This window comes from Periophthalmus magnuspinnatus, chromosome 7, assembly GCF_009829125.3.
Source record: "Periophthalmus magnuspinnatus isolate fPerMag1 chromosome 7, fPerMag1.2.pri, whole genome shotgun sequence".
Taxonomy (NCBI): Eukaryota; Metazoa; Chordata; class Actinopteri; order Gobiiformes; family Gobiidae; genus Periophthalmus; species Periophthalmus magnuspinnatus.
This window is the reverse complement of record NC_047132.1, coordinates 31,658,378-31,679,169: the sequence shown is the minus strand read 5'-3', so window position 1 is coordinate 31,679,169 and position 20,792 is coordinate 31,658,378. Positions and strand designations below refer to the sequence as shown.

Genomic DNA, 20,792 nt, shown 5'->3' with positions numbered 1-20,792 from the left:
ATGTTTATTTTTATGAATTAATTGCTCCATATTTTGTGTCAGGGAAGTGCACTCTGGCAGATGTGCAAAACGTTGGCTCCAAATGCCCTTTCCTGGCTACAGAGATGGTGGAAGAATACAACAGTGTAATTAAAGCAGCCAGAAAGGAGCTGCAAGAAGATGTGAATGGTAGAGCCTCCAACTGCTGTTTGTTTTGTGGATTGGGAGTAAATTTAAAAGCTAAAAAGTTTGAAAAAAATGCAAATATCATCCAACAGGTTCTGCGAATATGGAGTGCAGCCTAAAATCTTCTGTACGAGGGCACTTACTGAAGAATAAACTATCTTTAGGTGACAATAAAAACTATAAAAATCCAATGTTTAAATAGGAATAATAATAATCTGTGAATATTTGTGACAGATTTGATCACATTCGATTATGAGAAGTTTTTTACAAAGATGATTCAGGACAAGAAGGATGACCACACGTACAGGAATTTTAAGACAATAAACCGGAACGCTGCGTTTTTCCCAATGGCGGAAAACTGCTCCTCAGATTTCAGGGGCGATGTGTCCGTGTGGTGCAGTAATGATTATTTAGGAATGAGTCAGCACCCAAAGGTTATCCAGGCTGTCATGTAAGTACAAATAATCCACTGTATTTTCAAGATTTGAAAGCTGCACTGTGTAACTTTTGTAGAGGTGGTTGCTCTGCCTGAAATGTTCCGCAGTATTGCATCAAACTCCCTTTCACTTTCATGCAATAAGTCGTTTTCATTAAAAATATCTTACTGATATTCGTTAAAATATCTTACTTCTACTATCAAATCTTCGGAATGAACAAAAATCATTTGTCAAATTTGTAACATTTTTGGCTAGAAGACTAATCTTATTGAATTGGAAACAAAAAAAAAACTCCAATTTACATTAATCTATTGTATGACATAAAGAAACATGTCCAACTAAAAACTGACAAACAGGTGAATATGCAAGTATAGAGTATGTTACCTGCACCCTGCCCCCTCCCTATTTTATTTTGTTTTGATTTGTTTAGATTTTATTTTATTTATTTTTATGTATTTTATTTTATTTTATTTTATTTTATTTATTTTATTATTTTTTATTTTATTTTTATTTATGTATTTATTTTTATTTTATTTATTTATTTAGGTCTGTTTTTTTCTTTATATAATTACTTTGTATATTGATTTTTAATTCTGATTATTATTGTTAATTATATTTTTACTGTACCTATTAAAAACTTAAATTTAAAAAATCTATATCTTTAAAGACTCTGACAGGGCTCTCACGTCCTCAGATCTGTAAGACAGTTTAATAGATATGTTTAATGCCATACTGTGGAACATCCCAGGCAAAATTCTAGGCAAAGGCAAATAATTGAGACCACCAGACGGCAGACGCTTCACCATAAAACTTACATATTGCATCTTTAACTAAAGGAAGTTTTAGGATGTTTTGTTTTGCTCGTTTAAAGGGAGACACTAAGAAGACACGGCGCTGGTGCTGGAGGGACAAGAAATATTTCCGGAACCAGCGAGTTTCACGTGGATCTTGAGCGTGAGTTGGCAGATCTACACGACAAAGAAGCGGCTCTGCTATTCACCTCCTGTTTTGTGGCAAACGACTCCACTTTATTTACTTTAGCCAAGATGCTTCCAGGTGAGAAAAGTACAACTATTTGACATAATGTACGGTATTGATTCTATTCTATAAATTGAAAGTGCAATGTCTAAGTTTTTTAGTGAGGGTCCGTCTGCTGCTTATCCCTGTAGAGATGTTATAGCTCTGTGTGGAATGTTCCAAAGTATGGCATTAAAGTGTTCTATCTTGTGTTTATTCAAGTACAGATTGTTTTATTGCTCTATAATTACCTTGTGCTTTCTTACTGTGAGCAGGCTTACTTCTCCACAGATCTAACCTCAATATTTTCATCTGCTTGTCTTAAAAACTGATTTGTTTAAAGTCATACCGCGGAACATTCCAGGCAAAACGATATCATCTCCATAAAGACAAGCAGGCGGCAGACCCCTCATCACAAACGTTCACCTTTAACTGTGTTTTTGAAATGCACTTTTAAAGGCTGTGAAATCTACTCTGACGCTGGGAACCACGCCTCGATGATCCAGGGCATAAGAAACAGTCGTGTCAAGAAGTTTGTTTTCCGTCACAATGATGTCAACCATTTACAAGAGCTTCTGGAGAGATCTGACCCCAACACTCCTAAAATCGTGGCCTTTGAGACAGTTCATTCAATGGATGGTAACACACAATTATACAGACACTAAAGCAGATAATTCAAGTAATGTATTATACTTATCCCTTTACCTGTTGTACCTTATAATTAAAGTTAAGTTATTCATTACTAGTACCTCATTATTAAAGTCATCATGTGCTCTTTCTCCAGGAGCTGTGTGCCCTCTAGAGGAGCTGTGTGATATTGCACATCGCCATGGCGCCCTGACGTTTGTGGATGAGGTTCACGCTGTGGGTTTGTACGGGCCCAGAGGAGGAGGCATCGGAGAAAGAGACAGAGTCATGCACAAAATGGACATCATCTCTGGGACACTTGGTGAGCAATAGTTACACTTTATGTTCACACTTTAAAAGTTATTAGGTTATTTAAATGAGAATTACATTATTACTTTATTATTTCTGACTGACTTCCATATTTAACTCATCTGCCAGTGGAGTACATTTTTAAAGTGCAGTTTTTTTGGTATTTGGTAGATTATTTTGCAAAGAGGAAAATGTGTTCAATACTATTTAAGGTGTGGGACTAAACCAGGACTAGAACAGGACTGAACCAGGTCTACATCAGGACTAGAACAGGACCAAACCAGGTCTACATCAGGACTAGAACAGGACTGAACCAGGTCTACATCAGGACTAAACCAGGACTGAACCAGGTCTACATCAGGACTAAACCAGGACTGAACCAGGTCTACATCAGGACTAAACCAGGACTAGAACAGGACTAAACCAGGTCTACATCAGGACTAGAACAGGACCAAACCAGGTCTACATCAGGACTAGAACAGGACTGAACCAGGTCTACATCAGGACTAAACCAGGACTGAACCAGGTCTACATCAGGACTAAACCAGGACTGAACCAGGTCTACATCAGGACTAAACCAGGACTAGAACAGGACTAAACCAGGTCTACATCAGGACTAGAACAGGACCAAACCAGGTCTACATCAGGACTAGAACAGGACTGAACCAGGTCTACATCAGGACTAAACCAGGACTGAACCAGGTCTACATCAGGACTCGAACAGGACTGAACCAGGTCTACATCAGGACTAAATTAGGACTAGAATGAGAACAAACCAGGTCTACATCAGGACTAGAACAGGATTAAACCAGGTCTACATCAGGACTAAACCAGGACTAGAACAGGACTAAACCAGGTCTACATCAGGACTAAACCAGGACTAGAACAGGACCAAACCAGGTCTACATCAGGACTAAACCAGGACTAGAACAGGAACAAACCAGGTCTACGTCAGGACTAAATTAGGACTAGAATGAGAACAAACCAGGTCTACATCGGGACTAGAACAGGACTAAACCAGGTCTACATCAGGACTAAACCGGGACTAGAACAGGACTAAACCAGGTCTACACCAGGACTAAACCAGGACTAGAACAGGACTAGAACTAGGTTTAAACCAGGACTAGAACAGGAATAAACCAGGTCTACATCAGGACTAAACCAGGACTAAACCAAGACTAGAACAGGACTAAACCAGGTCTATATCAGGACTAGAACTAGGACTAAACCAGGACTAGAACAGGACCAAACCAGGTCTACATCAGGACTAAACCAGGACTAGAACAGGAACAAACCAGGTCTACGTCAGGACTAAATTAGGACTAGAATGAGAACAAACCAGGTCTACATCGGGACTAGAACAGGACTAAACCAGGTCTACATCAGGACTAAACCAGGACTAGAACAGGACTAAACCAGGTCTACATCAGGACTAAACCAGGACTAGAACAGGACTAAACCAAGACTAGAACAGGACTAAACCAGGTCTACATCAGGACTAAACCAGGACTAGAACAGGACCAAACCAGGTCTACATCAGGACTAAACCAGGACTAGAACAGGAACAAACCAGGTCTACGTCAGGACTAAATTAGGACTAGAATGAGAACAAACCAGGTCTACATCGGGACTAGAACAGGACTAAACCAGGTCTACATCAGGACTAAACCGGGACTAGAACAGGACTAAACCAGGTCTACACCAGGACTAAACCAGGACTAGAACAGGACTAGAACTAGGTTTAAACCAGGACTAGAACAGGAATAAACCAGGTCTACATCAGGACTAAACCAGGACTAAACCAAGACTAGAACAGGACTAAACCAGGTCTATATCAGGACTAGAACTAGGACTAAACCAGGACTAGAACAGGACCAAACCAGGTCTACATCAGGACTAAACCAGGACTAGAACAGGAACAAACCAGGTCTACGTCAGGACTAAATTAGGACTAGAATGAGAACAAACCAGGTCTACATCGGGACTAGAACAGGACTAAACCAGGTCTACATCAGGACTAAACCAGGACTAGAACAGGACTAAACCAGGTCTACATCAGGACTAAACCAGGACTAGAACAGGACTAAACCAAGACTAGAACAGGACTAAACCAGGTCTATATCAGGACTAGAACTAGGTTTAAACCAGGACTAGAACAGGACTAAACCAGGTCTACATCAGGACTAAACCAGGTCTACATCAGGACTAAACCAGGTCTACATCAGGACTAAACCAGGTCTACATCAGGACTAAACCAGGTCTACATCAGGACTAAACCAGGTCTACCTCAGGACTAAACTGGACTCAAACCTTAAACATACATCTGTCTGAACCACTCAAATCAACATTACCATTTTGAATTCAAGTCATTTCCCCATTTCCAAAGATCTAGTTAATTGCTATGGCAACGTCCTCATTTTTCATCACTCTGAAACCCGTGGACTGGTGGAACATGAACCATTCTCTGACCCAAATGCTTCTCTTTCTCTCTCGTAGGCAAGGCTTTTGGCTGCGTGGGCGGCTACATCGCTAGCACCGCCGCTCTGGTTGACACGGTCCGGTCGTACGCTGCAGGTTTCATCTTCACCACTTCGCTCCCGCCCATGGTACTGGCCGGAGCGAAGGAGTCCGTGAGGATCCTGAAGACGGAGGAAGGCCGAGTGCTGAGGCGCAGACATCAGAGGAACGTCGCTCTGCTCCGACAGCTGTTGATGGATTCCGGTCTTCCTGTGGTCCACTGCCCGAGCCACATCGTCCCCGTCAGAGTAAGGAAACAGTGACACATAGAAGGATTTAGAGCCATGTACGGGATGAGGGCCCCAGTCGTACAGAAATAGTAACTGGTGTTTTTGTAGCGCTCAAAACAAGTGACGCTCGGACGTTTTCAAATCAAGTTTATTTATACAGTGCGTTTCAATACAAGCTGACCATAAAAGTCAACCAGAATAAATTACACAATGCATGGGAAAAGAACAATACAACACTAACATATTCTATGTAGCTAGTGTTAAATGCCAGGGAGAAGAGGTGGGTTTTCAGCGTCTTAAACTGCGTTAAAGACTGAGAGGATCTGACAGGTAGAGGGCGCTGTTTCATAGTCTGGGTGCTGCCACAGAAAAGGCTCCGTCAGCTCTGGTCTTGAGCCTGGCTTTGGGTCAGCTGACCTCAGGGCTCTGGGTGGAGTACAGGGCTGCAGTAACTCCCTCAGCTAAAGAGGACCCATAGAGTAAAGACAGAGGACCCATAGAGTAAAGACAGAGGACCCATAGAGTAAAGACAGAGGACCCATAGAGTAAAGACAGAGGACCCATAGAGTAAAGACAGAGGACCCGTAGAGTAAAGACAGAGGACCCGTAGAGTAAAGACAGAGGACCTATAGAGTAAAGACAGAGGACCCGTAGAATAAAGACAGAGGACCTATTGAGCGCAGACACAGGATCCGTAGAGCGTAGACAGAGGAGACAGAGCACAGACGTAGGATCCATAGAGCGTAGACGGAGGACCCATAGAGCGTAGACGGAGGACCCATAGAGCGTAGACAGAGGACATAGAGCGCAGACAGAGGACCCATAGAGCACAGACGGAGGACCTATAGAGCACACATGTTGGATTCATAAAGTGTAGAGGGAGGACCCATAGAGCTCAGACAGACCTATGAAACAGGAGCCAGTGCAGATGTCACAGGTCTGATGTGTCTTGTCTCTTAGTTTTTGTGAGCAGACGAGCTTTTTCTGTTTGTTTAGATACATTAATCATTGGGTCTTTTGATTCGATTGATGAGTTTATGCCGGTCACAGGTATATCCGGACAACAATGACATTTAACAACAGAGATTCTAACCTGCAGGTTTTCAAATGTTTACTCGTCTGACAAAGAAGTGACAGATCTCTAAATATGTTTGTACACATTAGGGATGAATGTGATTTGAATGATCTGGAGGATGTAGAGTTTGTGTGTGTGTGTCTGTCTTCCTGTGTGTGTTCAGGGGTTAAGTGGAGCGGGTAAGAGTGCATCTGTTTGTGTTTGGTCATTTTTAGAATAGTATTTGAACAATGTGACCCCAGGTAATATCTATTTAATTCATTTGTGGTCAATTTATCTAACACCGAGTCCCTGTTTTCAGTGTTTCCAGTGACTTGCTCGGGGATGACAGGCGTACATGAGCATTCACGCTAAAACCTGGCACTAGCGTCTCTCCTATTGTTGTGCACTTTCCCTGTACACATGAAAAACTTTCTCTACCAGCATTAGAGGTTGGACAAGACACAAGTTTCACAAAACATAACACAAGATTGACACATGATTTGGACATTAATAAATAAATTGTCCGATCCAGTTCACAAATATGGCCTCACATTTTTTATTTTTTATTTTTCCAGTAATTTTATCCATATTTTTTTGAAACTTCAGCTTCTCAAGACATGTAACTTTGCAAAACTGACCCTGTTTTATGCTCATATTATCAAAATTTACTTGATTAGGTCTCAGACAAAGATATTGGAAAAGTGCTTGACAAACCAATCATCAATTTTCTGGCAAGTTCTGATGTATTTACAATATTACAATCAGACGATGAATCCTTATGAGCCGTTTACAACACTCAAGGTGACCAAAGTGTTCTCCCATAAACTCATAATAATATAAAAGCAACAATTTACTCAACAGTAAAATAATAAAAGAAGCTGCATAAAGTCCCTCTTCATTACTAAGTGTGAAAAGCTCATCTGAGTAAATGACCCTGAGTGACCCCTGCCCTGTCCTGGTCCTCCTCTGTCCCACAGACTCGAGTGGGCTCTGGGCCTAAAGATTTGAACTTTATCTGCAAATGGATGTGTGTTAGTCCTGGACACATTAGTAGCCTGGTTCAGTCCTGGTTTAGTCCTAGTCTAGTCGTGTTTTAGTCCTGGTTTAGTCCTGGCTTAGTTCTGGTTTAGTTCTGGTTTAGCCCTGGTTTAGTTCTGGTTTAGTCCTGTTTTAGTCCTGTTTTAGTCCTGTTTTAGTCCTGTTTTAGTCCTGGTTTAGTCCTGGTTTAGTCCTGTTTTAGTCCTGGTTCAGTCCTGGTTCAGTCCTGGTTCAGCCCTGGTTCAGCCCTGGTTCAGCCCTGGTTTAGTCCTAGTTTAGTCCTGGTTCAGCCCTGGTTTAGTCCTGGTTCAGCCCTGGTTTAGTCCTGGTTTAGTCCTGGTTTAGTCCTGGTTTAGTCCATGGGAGGTTATCTCTCCTTCACTGTGGTTTGTTTGAGTCGTTCCTGCAGGACGAGGCTCTGTGGACAGGGGGCGCTGTGTGACACTTCTTCCTTTGCTCATTTTCTATGACCGTCATATGAATCTGTCTGTTATTGACCGGTGCCTGTTTCACCGTTGGATTTTCTAACTTCCTGTTGGTCAGATCAATAATCTTCTGCTGTGATTTGAGGCTGTACAAAAATAAACTTCAAGTCGATTTTGAGAGTGATTTGTGAGATGATAAACGTTTTATTTCCACTCGACATAAACAGTGTACGTCTGTATGTGCCAGAGAGTAAACATTATTGTCTCGACAGGTGGCGGATCCAAGGAAGAACACGGCAATCTGTGATATCATGATGTCTCGGTACAATATTTATGTTCAAGCCATTAACTACCCAACTGTATCCAGAGGAGAGGAGCTGCTCCGCGTCGCCCCCACGCCACATCACACTCCACAAATGATCCACCACTTTGTCGGTACGTTGCTGTCGAAGCCGCTAACGACATCATTTATTGCTGTATTTGTAATCCGCGTCTATATTTGTGTGAGCAGATAGTTTGGTGAAGACGTGGAGAGGGGTGGGCCTGTCCTTTGCCCCTCACTCGTCGGCTGAGTGCTCGTTCTGCCAGCAGCCTCTTCATTTTGACCTCATGAGTGAATGGGAAAAGTCACACTTCACAGGCCTGTGTCAAAGGTCACCCGCAGCAGCGTGACATGAACAACGACATCCAAACATGTAGAGATGGAACAATGTTTTTGAGTGTTTTATACAAATATGTTGGTTCTTGGTTTTTTGATCTGCTTTGACGGGCAAAGAAAAATAAATCAATTATCAGGGAAAACTAGTACAATATTGTGATTATTTTCTGGACTATAAATCGCACTTTTTTTCATAGTTTGGGGGGTGCGACTTATACTCAGATGCGACTTATATCGTTATTGTCTGACAACCACACGAGGGCGCTCTAGGCTTGTACCGTAATGACAGCCATCTACCTCCAGAGCGGCGCTTTTTCTTCCTCTGGAGTTGGTGGATTTGTTCAGAAGCGACACCGAGGATGAAGAATTCAGTGGATTTATTGATTTGGAGTGAGATCCAGAGTAAACTTGTTGTTGTTTTTTCTTCTTTATTTATCTGATTAACTGTTAATATCTTACGTTAACAAACCAGACACGTGTTCAGTTCTGTCTGTGCTTCATGGAGCTGAATAAATATAAATGTGTTACGTTAGCGTGATGTACTGATATTCAGCCTGTTGGTCCACATTTTCTTATTATTATTAGAACTTGATTTAAAGATAAAATGTCTGTTCTTGGTCTCGGATTTTGTAAAATAAATTTCCCCAAAAATGCGACTTATATATGTTTTTTCTTCATTATTATGCTTTTTTTGGCTGGTGCGACTTATACTCCAGAAAATACGATAGGTCTATTTTATTACACAAAACTGACTCTTGTAGCTTTAAGTCAGGTTCTAATGTTGTTACCTCCTCAAAAACAGACTTGGAGTTGTGTTTTGTTTCATTCACACATGTTTGAGTCGCACTTTATTATTAGTCTGTAACATCTACAAAGCTCAAAATGCGACGTTCCACCTTGTGATGTCATGAAGTGGTAGTTTTCAAGTTAACAGCTCCTTTTTAACCTTTATTTCAGTCGAGATTGGCAATTCTAGGCCTGAAAACAGCAAAATTATTCTAGAAATGAAGGTGTGTGGAGTTTAAAAACACAGCGGAGCACTTCCTGTATCACCACATGATGACATCACAAGGTGGAACAGAGCGTTTTCTGTTTGAGAGAAGAACTCAGCCTAAATTAGCTCTGAAGTTTGGCAGTTTGAATCCTGCTCTCATCACACACAGACCCACAGTTTTGACCCGTGTAAATGAAACACTTTTTACGTCTGACACAGTTTACTTTACTTTTAACAAATCTATAGATGATTTATATTGATAATCTGAAACTAATATTTAACACAAACCGCCGTGTGCTTATATGGAAAAAAACAAACGAATGTCAGAGTGATTTTGAAGATTATAAACTCATAAAATACCAAACAGAATGCGTGTTTACTTAATAGACAGCAAACATTTGTACTATTCGCTCATTTACTCAGCTATGTGCAGTGGAATGTTCTCTGTTCCTGAGCTCATCTTTAAAGTTCATTCACAAAGTGCTGTTTAAAATGCGCGTTGCGGCCACGTGGGGGCGCTCGTGCTCGGTTATTGAGGGGAGTAAGTGGCTGTTACATCAGATCCCCCCCTCCTTCCTCTGTAAATGACTCACAGCTGCGAATAGTGCCAGAACAAACCGCTAGATGGAGTGATAGAGGACAGGATATTGCTTGTGCGCGAGAGAGATGAGATTAGGAGGAAATTGATCCCAGTATTTCTGTGTAATATCATGTAGCTGCAGAGGACATGGTTAAATGTTATTGTAAGGCTGGTTTATATCACTCATAATGATGTTTTGTGCCGTGTGCATTTAATAACAGCTTAGATAAGGGACAAAGTAGGTAACTATATAAAGAAGACAGCGTTTCCAGTGCAGTTTATGTTGGTATTAAAGTGGATGCCTCTGGTTTTACGCACGACCAGAGACTATTTCCTGTCTCTCTCTTATGACCAAATCACTCCCAGCACTTCTTTGTTGGTTGTTATGTAACCTCCACGGATAGTACTGTGGTCAAGTGGAAGAGGGGGAGCAGTCAGGTGACCACCAGTTCACCTTGATTAAAAAAAAAAACAAAAAAAAAAACAACTTACCATTTGGAATATTGACGCAAGACTTCTCCAAATGTGGATAAACCGGATGGACCTGCAACACCTGCTTACATCACGCAGTGGAGTAACAGTCCTTGGTTATTACAGGGGTTTTCATAACATCACATCACAGCGTGGACTTGTAGGCTTTAATGGAGGAGTAAATGCTGTTTTTGATCTGTTTTGTTGGGGGGTTTTTTGTCACAGAAAAGCACATTTTGCGTTCTGGAAATCATAAAATGGACCGTGACACGTGCCAGTGTGTACATAGCCTTACAGTGAGATGTGGCGTGCGCACAGAGCTGGTTCTAAAGCCTGTAGAAAATGGTGGTGCTGGTGTATAGTCCCCTGCACATGTGCGTCTGATCTGTGCGTGGCTGAAGGCTGTTGTGCTGTGCGTAAAAATGCGCGCCGATTTAACTCTGTTGCTTGATTCTGTGTTAATCCCAGCGTGCGGCACATCTGCGTCTCCTCCGCTCACGTGTGCGGACAGATGATCCCCCCCACCCTCCACCCCTCCACCTCCACCACCCCACACCCTCCACTCTCCCTGCACGCGCCCCCCTCTCCTGCACGCGCCCCCACGCAGCTCTCCTGTCTCCATTCACTGTTTGACGCGTTACTTTACGCATCAGTTTATTTGCTCTAAAACCATTTTTATTTTTTATTTTATACAGTAATATACAATGGCGGTTATTTTTGTTTAAAGTATGATTTATTTAGAGATTTTCTACAATATAAAAAACGGATTACATAGAAAAAAATCAGAATCAGAAGACTTTTATTGTCATTGTCAGTGAACACAACTAACAAACTAGGAACTTTCTCCAGTGATAAAGTGCAACATAAAAACACTGAGGGAAAAAAATAAATTAAAAAATATATAAAAACAGTAGAAATATAGCTATAATAAATGCAAATAAGGGCAGGCATAAAGTTAAAAAAAGATATGCTTAAAAATAAAGTAGTCATAGAGGTAGATATGTACAATAACATCAGAACAACAGTGTTATCATGATTTATTAAGGTGAGCCATTTTATAAAGTGTCCAGTTTAGTTCAGATATTATAAAGTGTTCATGAGACCAACAGCAGAGGGTAAAAAACTGTTTTTATGACGAGAGGTTCTGATGAGAAGTGTCATATAACACATTACAATGATTACAACACACTAAAAGACAACCGATGGTTCAAAAATACAAAAAACCCAAACAAATGAGTGTAAAAAAAAAAAAAAAAAAAACAGACAGAACATGTGCTGGTAAAACACTGAGCGTTTAGTTAGAGAAACCACTTGATATCCATGAATATTGAAGTAAAACACAGGTCAGGGGTCGTCTCCAGGGTCAAAGATGTGACAGGATGTAGAAAAGGCGACCAGACTTGAGTAAGTTTAGAATCAGAGCCTTATTTTCTCTAGTTTCGTGAAAAAGAGGGTTTTTTTATCCATTGAGAGTGAGCGGGTGAGTGAGGGTCTTTGCAGCAATGTAAGAAAAGGCAACAAGGTCAACGAAACGGGGTGATCAGCTGAAAGAATCTCAAAAACATCCGTCAATGGAGACTAGTTCTGTTATTTTTTCTTTCTTTTTTCTCTTTTTTTTTCTCCCTCTAGTCACAAAATCAGCATGAAAACACTGGAGATTCCCTGCTCCTGGATCTTCAAATCAATTAGTTCTATTTGTTACTGTTTTGTAATCGGAGAGGGATTTTTTTTTTCACCCTTTTTACTGCATTTTAATGAAAAACACATCCAACACATCCATTACATTGATTTAAATGCAGTTAAAGCTTCACTGTGTCATTTTTCCAGAGGCTTGTCTCCATAGAAACACCCTTATAATGCATTTCACTGTAATATTCCACAGTTTGACACTAAATATATCTATGGTCATGGAGAGATACACGCAGACGATGCTACCAGGCCTAGTCACGAGTCACATCTATGGAGAGGCGAGCCAGTTTCAAGGTGCTGTAAACGCCCGAGATGAAATAAACGCAAGATAAGATGAGTTTAATGCCATACTCGGGGATATTCCAAGCAAAACAATAACACATTTATAGAAACAAGCCGGTAGCAGAGCGTTAACTTGAAATGTTACGTAGATTAGCTTTAAAGGGATGGGAAAAAACATGATATTCAAAGGGTTTTCTGTTTGGTTTTGACCTCAGGGCCAAAGTTGGGAGTAGTACAATCAGGTTTAACTGTAAACTGAAGCTGTGGCATGAATAGCTGCAGTTGTGTAAGTGTTTAGAGACAAGTTTGTTTGTTTTTTGTTTGTTTGTTTTTTTCCCAGTAAACCCACTTTTATTCGGTTTTCTTTTACTCAAATCACCTCTGGGCACGTGTGTAACAACAATCTACACCAAAATGAGCATAGCCTACTCCTTACCCAACACTGTAAATGTAAAATAAGCTTAAGTAAAGTTAAAATGGTTCAATTACTCAACAGCAAACTGCTTTATACAATCACAGCCGGTCATTAAACTCGACCCACATTTACGCAAATAAATCAAACCACAGACAAAACCATGGCTGACAAAAATACTAGAGTGAAAAGTTCTTAATGGCAAACTTCTCCCTCCCTGCTATGACTTTAAATCACAAGAAACAAACTCCTCCCTCTCGAGTTGCTCCTCTGTCAACTAAAAGAAAAAAGCCTCGTGCGTCGGAATGGCAAAACGGCCGTGTGCGTAAAAGGCTTTTGGCACGACGAAGAGTTTGTAAACCAGTTCGTGTTGTTGCTACAGGTTTATTCGGAGGAAACCCGGGTGTTTTTGTGCTCTGCTGGACCCGGTTAACCCTCGTACTATCGGACTGATGGAAAGTGAGAAGAGAGAAGAGGTGGAATCAGCTCGCTCTGGCTCCAGCCCCGCGCACCGCTGGGACGGCACGCATTAACGCAACTTCTGCTCGGCTAAAATGTAGTTTACCCCCGCTCCGTAGACCATGTAGTAAGCGTTCAGGCGTTCATGTAGAGTATCCCTGAGTCAGATATGTCTAATGAGGCGCAGAGTAAAAGCGCGGAATGGCTGCGGCTCGAGTTGGAGTCCGGGGGCGCTTCTTTGCTCCTTTTGGACTGCAGATCACACGAGCTGTACGAATCATCCCACATCGACACCGCCATCAACCTGGCCATCCCGGGACTTATGCTCCGGAGGTTCAAAAAGGGCAATATCCCCATCCGGACTATCATATCCAACAACGAGGACAAGGAGAAGTTTCTGAAGCGATGCAAAACGGACACGATAGTGGTGTACGACGAGTGCACGGTGGACTGGCAGGAGAGCGGAGCGCAGAGTGTGCTGGGACTACTGCTGCACAAACTCTGGGAAGAAGGCTGTAAGGCGTACTACCTGCAAGGTGGGACAAAAATGCGCACGTTTCATGTATAAACCAGTGTATTTGCTGTTAGTTCGCTGCGTAAAGTGACTCCGAACAGCGTCAGGTTTGGCTGGAGTCTCCTTCTTTCTCTACATCATTATTGGAGTAAAGCAAATGTCTAATATCTTCACTACAACCTCACAGGCCAAAGAACTAACTCTGGCCTCTCTCTGCGCGCTCCAAGTGTGTCTGATTTGCTGTAGTGTTTTATTACCACAGTATAAATCTGTCATAAGTCGCTACTACTTGTTTTTGAAGTATCACAACTCCTGCAGTACACTTTGGTTACTTTATGTGCTTTATATACTTCATAAACTTGCCCTCTTCCCATTGGCTTAAGAAGTGTCTCCCTGATAAAAGTTTGCGTCACTGAGATTCTTAATTAAAATTCCAAAATGGCCGCGCCATGTTTTGCTCCAGCAGGAACAGGCATGCACTTCATGAATGGTCTGGTGTCAGGGGACCTTGAGCTGGTTCAGTTGTGTCTTGAGATTTAACTCTTTATGATTAAACCAGACCACACTGTGTTATAGCGAAGATACTTTAAAATAAAACTCATGTCCTTTTGTGATTTTGCGTTTGGCTTGTGTTCAGGTGGATTTCTAAAGTTCCACACGGAGTACCCAGATCACTGTGAGACGCTCCTGGACAGCCCGTGTCCCACCTCCTCTCCTCCTCTGTCCGTCCTGGGCTTCGGAAACCTCCGGATCAGCTCGGACTGCTCGGACGGGGAGTCTGACAAAGAGCCGAGCAGCGCCACGGAGTCGGAGGAGAGCCCCATACCCAACAACCAGCCGGCGTTTCCCGTCAAGATCCTCCCGTACCTGTACCTGGGCTGCGCCAAAGACTCCACCAACCTGGACGTCCTGGGCCAGTACAACATTAAGTACATCCTCAACGTCACGCCCAACCTCCCCAACATGTTTGAGCACGAGGGGCACTTCAGGTACAAACAGATCCCCATCTCAGACCACTGGAGTGAAAACCTGTCCCAGTTCTTCCCTGAAGCGATATCATTTATAGGTGAGTAAAGTCAAATCGAACTATTTCTGTTTGTCATTTTGTAAACAGTGAAGTTACATTACACTACACAAACGATGGAGTTGTTATTCAGCCGCAGTCACATGCTTTACATATTATTTTACTGTGTTTCTTTTCATTCACAAACTCCCCACAGCTGCTCTCTAACCACACGTCTTGTTTGTGTGCTATGGCTTTGTGTCATGAACTAGTTTTCGAGGGCGTTAGTGGTGGAGCACCGGCAGCTGAAGGAAACACAGCTTCCGCCTCTGACTGCGGCTGTGTTCTACATAGACTCACATGTTGTAGCGCTAACGCAGCCTCGGGCCCTGCCTCTTGTTTGGATTACAGTTGTTTGCCCACGTCTGTCTCCAGCAGGATATTAGACACATGTAGGACTGTCACGATACGCACTACATCCCCTTATCGTTCAGGACATGACATGGAAGTACAGCAGATAGAAGCATTTTTGGGTGGTCAGTTTTGTCGTTTTTTTTGTTATTTTTCTGTTCTACGATAATATTTGCGCTGTAAAAGTTCGAATAAATAACTTCTAAGGCTCTTGCAGCTCCCGTTCATTAACAATACTCTACAAATAACACATTTTTAAGTAAATTCAGACGATAAATGATAATACTGAAACAAATTTATGCCACTGACACGCAAACCCTGAAGTAGAATCATCCCTAAACGATTCTGAATGTACGATATGGTTATAAAACAGAAGCGATAACAAATACATAGCGAAATGAAACACTTTAGTAGTTTGTTTGCATCTGTAATGAGTCACAGAAGGTGTTTACTCAACCGTCCACGGCTCAGATCTTATCGTAGAACAAGAAAAATGACAAAAGCGTCCAAATTAGCACGACGAAAAAAGTCCCTACCCTGAATATTAAGCCTTAAAAATTGTTGCTGCATCTGTCATATACTGAACGAGAAGGATGTGGAGATGGAGGAAGTGTCTGGGGTGAGGGAAGTGTGGGAGTCTCGGCTTAAACTGGTGCCCCTGCGATAAACAAAAGAAAATGGAATATTATATTTATCATGACAGGTTTATGTAGAATACTGTTTTGATGGGAGGAGACGGTTTTAGAGTTATTGAGTCAAATTGTTTTTGTTTTATTACTTACCTACTCATAAAAACACACACTTACACACACACTTACACACACTTACACACCCATATAAGAAGATAAAAAGAACAGATGCCATTGTTAGTGCCTTGTCCTCCTCTTCAAACCTGGATGTACGTGCTCCCTCTTCCCTCAAGTCAAAACGTCTACTGTCTTTTATCGTTTGTATTGTCTCTAATATCACCATTTTAAAAAATAGAGTTATTGTATGACGTTTATTTCCTTCTGCAATACATCGTACTTCAAAATGCGTTCTCCTGACAGCCCTAGACACACGAATCTCTCTTTACATTCAGCGCTAAACGAGCTTTCTTGCTGCTAGCTTCCTGTTTTTGCATCCAGGGCCAAGTAAACAAGAGTATTTCCTTTGCATAGACCACTTTCTTCAGGAAGCTAAAACACAATATGCTGACCACATTTCCTTTTGTCCCGACAGACGAGGCTCGGTCCAAGCGCTGCGGCATCCTGGTGCATTGTTTGGCGGGAATCAGCCGCTCCGTCACGGTCACTGTCGCTTATCTGATGCAAAGACTCAACCTCTCGCTCAACGACGCGTACGACTTCGTCAAGAGGAAAAAGTCGAATATTTCTCCAAACTTTAACTTCATGGGCCAACTGCTGGACTTCGAGAGGACGCTGGGGCTGCACAGTCCCTGCGACAACCGGTCCACGGGCAAAGAGCAGCTTTTCTTCACCACCCCGACCAATCACAACGTCTTCCAGTTGGACACTCTGGAGTCCTCATGAGGAACGGTTACGCAGCGACGTGTTTTGAGTTCGGAACAGGCCTGTCACGATAACATGTTCTGAAAGACGAAATATAAAAGGCTAAAGTCGATGTAGATGCTAAACGATAATATTGAAACCAAACCAAAGTGGTCCCTCGCTATATCACGGTTTAGCTTTCGCGTTCTCGCTGTTTCGTGGATATTTTTAGTCCAATTTCACGTGTTTTTTTACACCGTATGAGCGTCCCGATTGGCTAAGCTTACATAAACGTTGGATCTCAGTGTGACTCTGAAGTGCTGTACGTTTGCGATTTGTTTTCTCCCCAACAAAACCCACAATGTCGATGAAACGTTCTGCACCGACAAAGGCGACTACGAAGGTTTGAACTTTGAGAGAGTTTAAACGAGAGAGAAATGTGAGAAAATGTTAACGCCTGTGTGAGAAAAGTGTATAAAGTGTGTGGTGAGGGGTTTTACAGACAAAAAACATAGAGAATAATCGTAAAAAATAGAGCGGATACTTCGCGGATTTCGCTTTTTGCGGGTTATTTTTAGAACGTGACCCCCGCGATAAACGAGGGACCACTGTATTCACAAAAAGCAGTATTGCGCAGATACGTTCCAAAGCATTTTGTCCAGGTATGGTTAAAGAAAAAAATTAAAAATAATTGGTTAAAGTTGTAGGAGTGAAGACGTTTGGCTGCTCAAACGTCTTCACTACTACAACTTTTTGTCCAGTTGACAGATTTAAATTAGTCTTTTACCTAGAAAAACATGCATTCTTATTGTAAGCGGGGTCAATTCTCCACAAATCTGACCTGTAACATGACCTGATGGCTTGTTTCCATGGAGATCGATTCATTTAACGCCCTACTTTTAAACCTTCCATGTGTAGACGATGCAGTTTTTACAAGAAAAGTCACATAGTTCAACTTAAACTAATTATTTTGTGTGACTTTAGTTCAAAATCCAAACTTCTAAGGCTCAAACGTTGTAGAAATTGTAGCAAAAATGAACCAAAAATGTCCCAATACCACCAAGAAAAAAAGATTGACTCCCAAAAATGATTGTTCCGTTTGTAATTTATAAAACGGTAAGTTGATATAGTGATTATCGTGACAGGTCTGGTTTGTCAGATCAAGCTGAAACACGGTCTGCCCATGGCTATCCACCAAAAGGAAGAACATTGAATGAAGCTGTGTGCAGTTAAAACGCCTCACTTAACGCCTTAACACAGACATTCTCAATATTCATACGTAATGGACTTTTTCTGTAACTTTTCTATAATATCTTGGTTGTTTTCTGACAACGATTGTTATATGCTTTTGACCGGCTGTCGAGTATATAGACCATAGACTGTATATAAAAATGGACGTAGCTAAACCGCTAGCCGCCGCCGCGTTCCAAACGGGAAGTGATCATGAGCGCGTTTCCGGCTCCGACGACTCCATCGGCTCAAATCAGACTCGTCATTTTGGTCTTAAATGTTCGTATTAACCCTCTACATGATCCTGGGGTTTTTATTTTGCTATTTTGTCTGTAAATCAAGATAAAAACATTAATAACAGACAAATTTGGCACGCTCTGTCCTCGAGGTCACTCTCGCTAGCGTTAGCAACAGGCTTGATTGACAGCGTTGCTAAGCGTCCGCTCTTTGCTAAACTAGCGATGCGAGCGGGAAAGGGGCGTTACCTTCAACAGCCTCGCTCTGGATTGGCTCTTTGGTTGCTATGGGGCTGCACATGGAAAGCAGCAGTGGCTAAATCTGGCACAAATCATCTCTTTTGTACGATTAGCGAATTTGTACACGGACCCTGACAAATAAAGAAAGAAAGGATGATACTCGCGGTCGGAATTCCTAATATGGATCTTGGTTTCAAACAGGAAGTGATCATGCGCGCGCTTCCGGCTCCATCGACTCTGGCTCCAATTCACTTTACATTTACAAAACCGTTTCCATTCTGTTGTCCCTGCTGCTGTCAGACTCGTCATTTTGGTCTTAAATGTTCGTATTAACCCTCTACATGATCCTGGTGTTTTTATTTCACTTTTGTGTCTGTAAATCAAGATATAAACATCAATAACAAACAAATCAGGCGCCGTCTTTCCTCAAAGTTAGTCCCGCTAGCTAGCAACAGGCTTGATCGACAGCGTTTCTAAACACCCGCTCCCTGCTAAACCAGACATTAAGAGGCGTTAACTTCAACAACCTCACTCCGGATTGGCTCTTTGGTTGCTATGATACTCACGGTTAGAATTCTAAATGTGCAACTGGGCTCTAAATTCGCCGCTATAACCGCTAGCCTCGATGAGCTTCGATTTGGAGCCGAAACGCTCAGTCCATTTCTTTATACAGTCTCTGATGTAGACTATGATTTGGTATTTTCAATATTAATATGCCTTGATTGTCCAATGGGAGGCTCAGGCCAGTCCGATTGTTAAACGGGACCAATCGTGGATATTATGATGGTACTGAAGGACGTGATCTCACATTATAGTCAGGCCTTGTAATGTAATCCAGGACAGTATCGGTCCATGTTTGTTTTTATTACTCTGGAGGTTGCTGTCGAAGCATTCCCAAAAATTGACACTGTTGCCATTATTAGTGCTTCATATCCACTTCTTGGACCACACTGTTGCAACTACGGCCTTGAGTTGAACATAACAAGCTCTGAAATAATGCATCATCCAGGGTGGAGCGCGGAATAGGATGGGCTGTTAGCGTGAATGGCAACAACAAAGACGTAATGCTCGTTATAGAGAAAGCGGATGTTCACGTATGTTTAACAAAAAAACCTCTGCAGCTAAAACTTTCTTCGGCACAAACGCATTAAGGGAAACGTCCTCTGCTTGGATCAAAACAAACAGATGAGAGAAGGAAAGCTAATTTGGCTAATCTGTTCATACCTCACGACATCTTCAGGGATTTTATACAAACTCCTCGTCACAGCCTCTTCACTTACACTCAAGAGCTGTTTCCTGTTTGTAAAGATGTAAATAAAACATGGTTGCTATGGGGAATGTTTTGTGAAAATTGCCCTGTTTGACCAACTCTGTAAAATATATAAAACTAAATGTCCAAGACATTCTGTACAAGTTTATACAACAAATATAATGTATATTTTTACTTGACGATGCCTCTTTGTCTTTTTATACAAACTAAAAATGGGTTTTGGAAGTAACGTTTTAGGTTTTTGTAAATATTTCATAACTCTCTGCTGGTTTAGGAAGTGTCTGGGGTGAGGGGAGTCTGGGGGTCCCCGCTTAGATTGGTGCCAACTGCCCCCCCGCTCCAACCCTCCGACCCGGCCCTGGATAAGTAGAAAATGGATGGACGTTTCATAACTGGGAACTTGTTATAATTTTAGAAGCAACAATATATATTTTTTAAAGTAAAGACATTTTTTTATGATTTTTTTTTTTTGTAAATTTTGATTTAAAATAGCTGTTTATCAGGCAAAGTAAATGAGAATAACACCAATTTTTTTAATATATTTACTCCACCAGTCAAGTTTGGAAACACCACCTCATTTATCTCAGTGTTTTTTTTTTTGTTTTTTTTTACTTCTTTCTACATTTTAGATACACACAGAAAACATCAAATATATGAAATAAGGCATATGGAATTATGTAAGTATGTATATTTATACTCAAATACTCAAAATAGTCTCCATTTACTTAGTCGAAAAAATATACAAAAGCGTTATTCAACTTTTTTTTCTTTATTACATAATTCCATAAACACTGCCCGGTCAAAAAAAAAAGCTGACACACTCTAATATTTTGTTGGACCACCTTTAAAAAATGCTCTTACTTTACTAGCTACTGTTATTTTTCGTTAATTTAATTTCACCAAACGTTTAAGTGTCGCCGATCTCGATCATTCAGGATTCAATGGTTCCCCCACAATCCTTGCAGTTTTTAATAAAGCGTTGGACAGTTTTTAACCCAATTTTTGTCGTACTTAGATCGCAAAAGACGAAG

The 20,792-nt window shown here is 41.5% G+C and overlaps 2 protein-coding genes across 2 annotated transcripts; both read left to right on the top strand.

Annotated features, from left to right (window-relative positions):
• The first annotated feature begins 294 nt into the window (after positions 1-294).
• Positions 295-8,495, top strand: LOC117373070 (5-aminolevulinate synthase, non-specific, mitochondrial-like). The gene is made up of 8 exons (XM_033968925.2): positions 295-329; positions 400-616; positions 1,474-1,658; positions 2,079-2,258; positions 2,404-2,568; positions 5,052-5,320; positions 8,095-8,257; positions 8,334-8,495. The coding sequence occupies exons 2-8, from the start codon at positions 438-440 to the stop codon at positions 8,492-8,494; spliced, it is 1,302 nt and encodes a 433-aa protein (XP_033824816.2). The 5' UTR covers positions 295-329; positions 400-437; the 3' UTR covers position 8,495.
• Positions 8,496-13,191: 4,696 nt separating this feature from the next.
• On the top strand, positions 13,192-19,940 carry LOC117373638 (dual specificity protein phosphatase 7-like). Its single transcript, XM_033969710.2, has 3 exons — positions 13,192-13,903; positions 14,519-14,947; positions 16,517-19,940. The coding sequence occupies exons 1-3, from the start codon at positions 13,537-13,539 to the stop codon at positions 16,825-16,827; spliced, it is 1,107 nt and encodes a 368-aa protein (XP_033825601.1). The 5' UTR covers positions 13,192-13,536; the 3' UTR covers positions 16,828-19,940.
• The last annotated feature ends 852 nt before the right edge of the window (positions 19,941-20,792 follow it).